General features: G+C 40.4%; 1 protein-coding gene across 1 annotated transcript; it reads right to left on the bottom strand.

The window, feature by feature from the left end:
• Window positions 1–3,515: 3,515 nt before the first annotated feature.
• On the bottom strand, window positions 3,516–6,290 carry BCL2A1 (BCL2 related protein A1). The gene is made up of 2 exons (XM_009561718.2): window positions 5,730–6,290; window positions 3,516–4,271 (listed from the first exon to the last, which is right to left on the bottom strand). Exons 1-2 carry the CDS (start codon window positions 6,147–6,149, stop codon window positions 4,167–4,169), a joined length of 525 nt encoding a protein of 174 aa, XP_009560013.1. The 5' UTR covers window positions 6,150–6,290; the 3' UTR covers window positions 3,516–4,166.
• Window positions 6,291–9,079: the final 2,789 nt, after the last annotated feature.

Here is a 9,079-nt window from a genome sequence, read left to right as displayed (position 1 = left end):
CGAAGCAAAGGTAATAATATTCTTGTTTTACAATTCAGCGCTGAATTGGATGCCCTTCTGAAAAGGTGGAACATCTTACAAAAGCAGTGGGTATATATACTAGTTTTATACAAAGAACTGTGTAAAACCTCAAAGAATGTTCATTCCTTTTTAGATTATCCAACCACGTCTGGAAACTCCCTTAAGGTTCTCTCCTGACCTAAACCAGCTACATTTTACAGGACAACTAAGCATATCAATGAATTCTCACAGCCTTAAGACAGGTTATCTCTTGACCTAAAACAGCTACATCTTAGAAGACGGATTAATGTGACGAGATAATTAAACATACAGCTGGAGCAAAACTTCTCAATTATTTCTCACACTTTGGAGCCAGCTCTGCCTGACCTTGCACTAGAGACAGAAAAAGGCTGCAAACAGAGGTGATCACAGCAGACACCTCTGCTCAGCACAGACCACACTGAACACAAGGCGTTATCATCGCCAAAGAATCAACGGTGTCTGGAAAATAACACTGTTTGAAAAAAAGAAACCATACTCTAAAAACACTGTATGAAAGAAAGAAACCATGCACTCAGAGGGGCATTCTGTCTAGCTTTCAAAAGATACAATTACTTAGATTGATACCGAAAATGCCAGCAAATAAAACCCTTTAGGACTCATTTTGGAGTTTTAGAAAGCAAGCACCCTTTGTCAGGCCAGGGCAATGAAAAACTTTCCATCTCACCATTTACAAATCACCATTTCAGCAACATGAGGGAGTGGTCTCCATCAATTGTGTGCAGTGAGACAAGAGCTGGGGACAGAATATATTTCCAATTTACATGCATAGGGATAAATTTTCCCAGAATCTTATGCATATTTTATTGGACTACTTTTAATGTTGTTATGAACTTCACAACAGTGCAGTCTCTTGTTATTTAGGAGCTTTGGAGCCAGCTCTGCCTGACCTTGCTTTTGAGATAGAGAAAGACTGCAAACAGAGGTGATTTGAGAAAAGACTCATCTACTCAGCACAGACCACACTGAATGAAATATGTTATCATCGCTAAAGAATGAAAAATGTTGGGAAAAACACAGCTTAAAAAACCCCCATGCTCTTAGAAGGACATTCTGTCTAACAAAAAAAATACAATTACTTAGATGAATTTAGCTCTACTTTAACTTAAAATATTTCACTTTCTATAATAGTAATTACTTTTTTTATCACTGGGATGCTGAAGGGAGCCCTGCCCAGCCCCTGGAAAGGCCCAATGTTAGTTTTTGGCATGAATTATAGAGGATTTCCCCTTTCCTAGTTTTGATGGAGAAAGGGAAGTGACACGCCAGGGGGATATTTTACCACTGTCTACTGGACAGTTTCATATTCGGACAATAACCTCAGACACGTGATGTGAATGTTGGGGTTATCGTATATAAGGACAGGAGTTGGACTCAACAATCCTTGGGGGTCCCTTTCAACTCAGGACATTCTATGATTCTATATCCCTGCAGGATTGGCTGGTGGGCCTGGGCCATGAGGGAGGTGGTGTAAATAAAGCCATACAGGCTGCATGGCACAGGCTCAGGACGTAGATCAGGACACCAGCAGCCTTGCAAAAAGTGACTTTTCCATAGGAGAACACTTGTTTTCATAAACCCATTGTGTGTTGCATTTAGTGACATCTCAATGCTACTGCTGGGTGCATCGGTTAAGTCATCAGCTGTCCACCCCACAGCTCTTTGACCTCACTTTTTGCTCCAAAAAGTGTCGTGTTCTCCTGTGTCTGCCTGACAGGTGTACAGATCCCTTAAACAGCTGCACTTTGGACCTGCGACACTACTCAGGCAGTGTTGTGTACAGATAACTCATGACAGTTAACAAACCAGATCTGTACTATTTTATAAGACTGAGATAATAGCCCTGTGTTTTTTTCAGACACTTTGTTATATTTAGAATCTAAGCGGTAGATCTCATCACTGCTTTTCTTCGTCTCAAATGCAATGGAGCTTTTGTCCTAATGAAAGTAATCTGGAGCCCACTGGACTATTAATGATCCAGATTTCTTTTGTTTAAATCCAGGCCACACCATGAAGGCAAGGTCTAAAATTGTTGCATCACCTAAATATTGGAAAGGGTAGGTATAGCCCTGTGTAAAACAGGTTACGAGATTAGTGTAGAAGGAAGTGAACATGCTATTAATATACTGGTGTTAGCCACTACAATACGCACTTACGACAGTGCACAAAAGGGAACTAAATAAGAATTACTGTTCTTATCATGAAGGCTTAGACTGCAAATAAATAAAAATGTCAAAATACGTTTTAAAATGTCATTTCTGACATAACCATCATAGGTGTTCTGGAGGTGGGCCTTTTCCTTTAGCAGACCCCTTCCCCTCAAGAAGCTTCTTGAGCAGCAGCAAAGTTTATCTCAAAAATCCTGCTACACATGCTAAGTAATCTTTGTTTTCACTGAGGAGAAAGAAGAAGAAAGAAAGGGAGTAATTTAGGTTCTAGCAGATGTTCACGTTTCTTTGCGTTCTATGATTGAAGCCACCAAGTCAGAGCATAGAATCACAGAACAGCCCAGGTTGGAAGGGATCTTGAGAGACTGTCTGGTCCAGCTTTCTCGGGAAAAGCTTTTCATGTTTTTCATCTAGCACTCTGGCCCATCATATCTTGAAAAGCAGTGATGAAGACTCTGCCATGTCCCTGGGGAGGTTGTTTCAGTAAATGACTGTTCTTACTGTAAAACATTTCTGAAGCTGAGATGGAAGATGGAGAACCCACTACCAGAAGGAGACTGGTTCATTCTCCCAGTAGCATAAATCCTTGATTTGTCTAGAGGATTTGTCTCTGAGAGTAATGCTATTGTGTGCCATGGGCAACTGCTGCCTCAGTTTGGTTGCCTTTCAACGCGAAAGAAGAGTTTAGCCCCAGCCTTAGTTCCTTCATGTAGAAGAATTACTGCAGCTAAAGAAAACCCTTCTAGAAGGAACTCTTGAAGAACTATTCTTTAACCTTGAAAGCAAATGAAATTTGCCTCAAAACAATAGTTGCCCCAGGCTGTAAAAGCCTGGAAGTCGCTAGGTCCTACTTGTGAATTTGCTGAGTTTTACAGTGTATCCCAGAACACTAATTACTGCTATCGGAGCTGATTCAGTTCATTTATTTAGCCACAAGCTTTGTGTTTCTTATACAAGCTACCAGATAATACTTAAGAAGTACTACAGAAAATTAAAGTCTTGACATCCACAGACTTCAGGTCAAACTCATATAGTACTTGGATTCTGCAGTAGCACTTGTTATAGCTTTTCTAAGAGTTATCTTACTCAGGTAAACCTTTTCCCATCTTCCAACTTTTCTGGAAAAAATGAGACCAATCATAAGACTTCGAAATACATATTTTATGTATTTAATACATATTTTAATGTGTTTTTTTTTCAAAAATATTAGTGTATTTACACAAATTTTCATTTAAAAATATTTTGTACTTGCCTATTTTAAAACATGTAATTTAAAAAAAAGTTTGAAAGAACAGTCAGTGTAGATATGAGCAATTAAAAAAAGACAACTAAGAAACACATACCATTGCATTAACAGTAAGTGAGTGCACATTTTTAAGTTGCTACCTTCCACAAATTGTTCTTCCCATGAAAACTGTTTACTCTGTGTCAGTAACTTCTACCCACTTTTACTCTGGAGTCTGCATTTCATTTTTCTTCACAGACTTCCCTCCCCTCTTTTTGCTTATGCAACGGTTGCAATAAAATGCATTACAGTAGTATTTCATTTACAAAACAAATGATTTTAAAATTGTTTCTTAACCCATTGGATTGTATTTCAGTAAAACAATGTCCTTTCATGGAGGTGCAACAGAGATTACAAGAGCTATCTGGATGCGGAGAATGATCTCTTTCTCTCGAAGCAGTCCTACCTGGAAAGGTTGACTTGAATTGCTGCATGATGCTATGTTGATTCCTCTTTGGAGGGATGTCATCTTCAGGTTTGGCAGTTAGGATAGCACATTAAATGTTGTATTTAGACAAAATAAATACAAATAAATTAAAAACAAATTATGGAAGGAAGAAAATTATTTTCTCGGTGATATTGCTTGAAGGAAAGCTTAGCAACGAAGCTTGCGGCAATATCTAGATTATACATGAATGGCAGGTCCATTTGTTTCAGTAGTACTCTCTGAATAAGGAAAAAACAGCTGAGAAAATGGCTGTAATTTTGGAAAAAGATAGTAGTGATCTTCTTTCAAACTTCATCAGGAAGCCATTTTCCTATGGAAAAGAACAGGGACAGTTAGGGACAGCTTAAAAATAATGTGTAAGAAAAATGCACCACACTCTGCAAGTAACAGAGTGCTACACCGTTGTGCATAGAGGGACAGGTTTTCAGAGCTCTACCTCCAAAAGATGAATAGGTCTTTAAAAATAGTAGCTGAAAATAGCTGCACCTTGTTGAGTGTTTTATCTCCAAGTCAAGACTATGCCCTCCCTGTGTAAACAGAAAATGAATGTGACCTCTATCATCAGAGCCCACATCTTCAAGGAAGATACAAGTACCATGTTTCTGATACAGTAATATAAATATCTTCCTTTAAGCCTCTTTCTTCTACTACAATGAGCCATGTATGATGACAGAATGTTGCCAGGAGTTGGTACTTCTCTTAAATGTAATTGGCTCTATTTGAAAAAGATAGAAGTCTTTACAGTAAATCCGGTGCAACAAGGTTCTATGACTCACTATCACCTTTTTTTTTTACTGCTACCAGACAGAGAGGGAGCAATACGAGCAAAAAGGAAAAAAAATAAAAGCAAGACACTAGAAAACAAGGGGGAAAAAAGTAGTAGCAAGTAGGAAATAGAAGATAAGTGAGATGAGAGAGGGTGGATAGAGAAAGCAACATTTATGTATAAGTGAAGGAAGAAAGTACCAGGGAAATAACTGACTCTGATGTCACTGATTCTCTGCTTCCCCTAACTGACAAAGAAAAAGGCATTGGCATGACTGAACTCTTCAATGCAAAAGGGACCTCCTCTCCAGTGGCAGAAAGGAATTTCAGCAGCCTGGCCAAATAATCCACGTATTGACAAATGCTTTTCTCAGCACTGAGTATTGATAGATGGCAGTTACAGGATTATCCCAGACCAAACAACCTGAAAAGATTTGCACTTAACCTGTAAATTTGTTTAAGTAAAACTGATTTGGGGGATTAAATAATGGCTTTGTTGAAATCCACAGCAAAAGTACTGAGGATCGTACCTGTGTGTTCTTTCGTTATCTTGAACTTCAGTATTTTTGCACCAGCTCCTCTATGGAAGCAAAATTGCTGCACTAACCTTAGCATGCCACTTAATTTTAGATTTAATAATGGGAAATTTCATGGTATGTATAGTTTAATGTGCTTTGAGCAGGAGGCTGGACCAGATGATTTCCTACGGTCCCTCTCAACCTAAATTATTGTATGATCCTATGATTCCAGACTAACTGTGGGGTTTCCACAATAACAGGCAAAGAAAGTGCTTTTTAAAAAAGCAGTTGTCTTGCAGCGTTGTCCTAGGTAAAGCAGAAGCAAAGGTTTCAATGTAAGTCTCAAGGGGACATTTCAGACATCAAATATTCAACCAGCAAATAAAACACTAATTAAAATGACTTTGACAGTGTCTGGAAGAATAGGTCTTTTCAATTAAACAAAATCTCCTAATGCAGACTTTGGTGGAAAATGAAAAACTTACCCAGCCACCATTCGCATCTATCCATTCGGCTTTGTTGTTTATTATGTACTCTGTGATGAAATAAGAAATCTGCTCCTTCTCCTCTCCAGTCAGTTGAACTCCATGCTCTTGAAGCTTCTTAGTGAGAAGACCTCCAAATGTAAATATGGTCATAATTCGTCCCCAGTTAGTATTTCCATCAGCAAATTTTTCTTCCATGACACCATTGAAAATTCTCTTGGCAACGGCTACAGAGGTAATATCAATCCTGTCCAGCAGTGGTCCGAGAGCCTCCTCAGTCTGATCTTGCAGCGAAGATGCAATGTTTCGCAAGACATGAGCAACCCTGGTTTGGGCTGGTCCAAGTTGCGATTCCTGAAGCACATATTGCAGATAATCTTGAGCTAAATAGTAAACGTAATAGAACTCGGCAGTTTCCATTTAGAACGAAACGCAGAGAGCAGTGCACTGCTCTTGATCAGGGTTAGTAATGAGCAACCACAGGACATGCACACGGCTTTGTATCGTCTAGTTTTGATGGAATTTTTTTGCTTTTACCACAGAAGTTCCTGTAAAAACCTAGTGACTTAATGGTTGTGTGGGCTGTGGAATATGTCACAGCGGAAATGAAACAAAAGCATCTGCTCAAGGGGAGAAAACATGTCTTCTTGAGTGATTTATTAGTTCTCTAAATAGTATGTAAAATCTACCAGCTTTTACCACATTGTTTAGCAGTATAAATTGGCCTTTTGTAGGGACTTTTGCTATGTAACGTGAGCAAAGATTTGGCATTTGGATTACAGACTACTGAGAATGGTGTATGCTAGCAAAGGTTGGGCATTTGGCTTGAAAAAAACATGCCTAAAAGTGCACATGCTAGAGAAGCACGCAGGCACCACTCCCCTCCCCATCTTTCTCCACACCAATCTCCTCATTTCCAGGGCTGCAATCTGTATTGCAGGTTTATGGGTTAATTCTGGTTCACAATTCTTTGAAAAAAAACGGTAGACATTTCTAACAGGATGGAAGAATGGATAAACTCTGGAAACTTTACATAACTGCAAAAAGTGGGAACACAACAGTGGTACAAGTATGGATGGAAAAAGGGGAAGGCCAGCTTTATGGAATTATCCCCTGTTCCAAACTTTCCCACACTCTCTCTGTGAGTGCTCGTCAAGGTCCTTCTTTGAAGATTTGAATGGGTAGCTTCAAAGATTTCTTTCCCCCATGGGGAGTTCTGCTCTAAAAGACATCGTTAGTATAAAAGGCAATGCTAATGCAGTCAGCGTGTCAGAACATGGGATGGGGAATATGAGGCCACGCTAGTGATGTGTGATACCATCTGAATCTTTCATGACAGGTAACAAAGAAATATCATGATCCCTGCAACAGCTGCCCTTAGATTCAATTTTTCAGTCAGGCAGTTATTTTTTGGGAGAAAGTGCAGGGATGCCTAGCCCACTGTTTCTTTACAAATCTCTTCTCCCGAGGCAAATTGATCTTGCAGAGGGTCGAGATGTGTCTGTAGAGAATCTCACCCCATTGCAAAGGCTTCGGTGGCAAGCAATTTGATGTTTGGAGACTCCTTTCTTTCTCCAACCCCGTTTCTTCATCTCTACTTCTCATCCACCTCTCATTCGTGCCTCTTCCTTCTCTGAAAATAACAGGTATTCCCAGCCTCAACAGCTCTTCTTGGCTCCAGGGATGGCAGTGAACCCATTTCCAGTCCCAGGAGCTCCATGATGCTCAGATCTATGGAAGATGAGCAAAGCTGCAGTGCCTGCTGGCCAGCACAGGGATGGGACCTCAGATGTCAGGATCGCACTGGCACCTAATCATGCTGGAGCAAAGCATATCTAGACTGTGATACAGCTCTGGTGTCAGTATATTGCTAACCCTAAAAAAAGTGTATGCTGCAGCTCTGACATCACAGTTTTGCAGAAACCCACTAAGTAGACCAGAGTAGTTTCCAGTTCCTTCTCAGGTTTTTTCTTCTGTATGTGGTGAGTCTGGCTAAGAATGACACAGTAGTTTTCCATACATAGCCGGGTTTGAAACCTCAAGCTATCACCAGCATAGCACAGACATCAATCACTTCAGTGATTCGGGAAAACATACTACTTCCCTCACTTTCTCTTGGAAGCAGAGAAAGAAGTGGTTTCATGCTGTGTTCACTTTTGGGTTTCAGCGGGCAGCGTGAGCTGGAAGAATTCTTATGTTAGATACTACCCCCAGGGAAGGATGCGATGCTAGGACTGGGAATGGGCTGGGAAGCTAGCTCTCCCCTCCTCCATACACACGCACATTCTTAGCAAAGCTCGTTTTGGAAGTTCAGAGGTGTCCTCTATCCAATACCTGCAGCTGCTGCTTTGGCAGAGCTGTTAGGCTGGCTTTGCTTTTGTTTTGTTCAGTGATTTCAGCAAACTGCTAAAATTTTATGAGGAATGCAAATGGAAAAAAAAAAATGTGATAGTCTTAACTCTTCCCAACTCAGCTAAATCTGGACAGAAATTTCTGGAGCAGAGGAAAGGCATTGCTCTACCCAGACAGCTTCCCTCCTGTCAGATGCTTACTGCAAATGGGGCTGAAAGAGGGACTGGAGGAAAACCAGCAAGAATCCTTTTCCTATATAGCACAGTCTGAAGTTATAGATCACTCCTGACTCTCTTAATAATTGATCAATGAAAGGCTTTTTTGTATTCTTTGTGAATATAAGTAATAGTTGGATATCAGAACAGTGAACAATACCAAAGGAGTCAAGTTCTTCACCGTCAACAGCAGCAGAGCACAGGCAGAAGCAGATAATTCTTCTTTAGTGGAGCATTTAGGGTTCTGAGGAGGGTGATGAAATAAGGCTATGAGTATGTCCCCATTATTGAAAGAAATCGATGTTAATACCTCGGCAACTTTGGTGCAAATGCTGCCACTTACAGTCTCTTGATCTCTTTCAGGGCTGTGAGGCCAAGCTGAGTGCTGGGCTCCCGGGAGGGGGTGGCATCTCTGAGCAGAATTCCATAATAGCAAGCTGTGACACGGTGACCAGAGCTCTGAGCGTAGCTGTTGAAACTGCCCCAGGTCTATCGACTTCAATGTCAGAGACATTTGCTTTTCCATAGCACTTAGGAGGGTGCAATTCCAAGTGTTGGATGTTTAGTAGCAATGACAGTATTATTTATCTATATACAGTCAGGCCACGGTGCATAGCCCAGTCTTCCCCAGCCCTAATGGTCAGCTCTGAGCTCTGTAAGAAATCAGCTTTGGAATCTCTTACCTGTTTTGTGCCACTCTAATACTCTGATTTTCTACATTAGGAAGTGCTTTCCTTTCTCTTACCTTATTCACACTTTGTAGTTATAAGTCAATACCTTTAA

The sequence above is a fragment of the Cuculus canorus genome, chromosome 12 (assembly GCF_017976375.1).
Source record: "Cuculus canorus isolate bCucCan1 chromosome 12, bCucCan1.pri, whole genome shotgun sequence".
NCBI classification, from domain to species: Eukaryota; Metazoa; Chordata; class Aves; order Cuculiformes; family Cuculidae; genus Cuculus; species Cuculus canorus.
The sequence above is the reverse complement of the archived record's forward strand: the minus strand, read 5'-3'. Positions and strand labels throughout refer to the sequence as shown.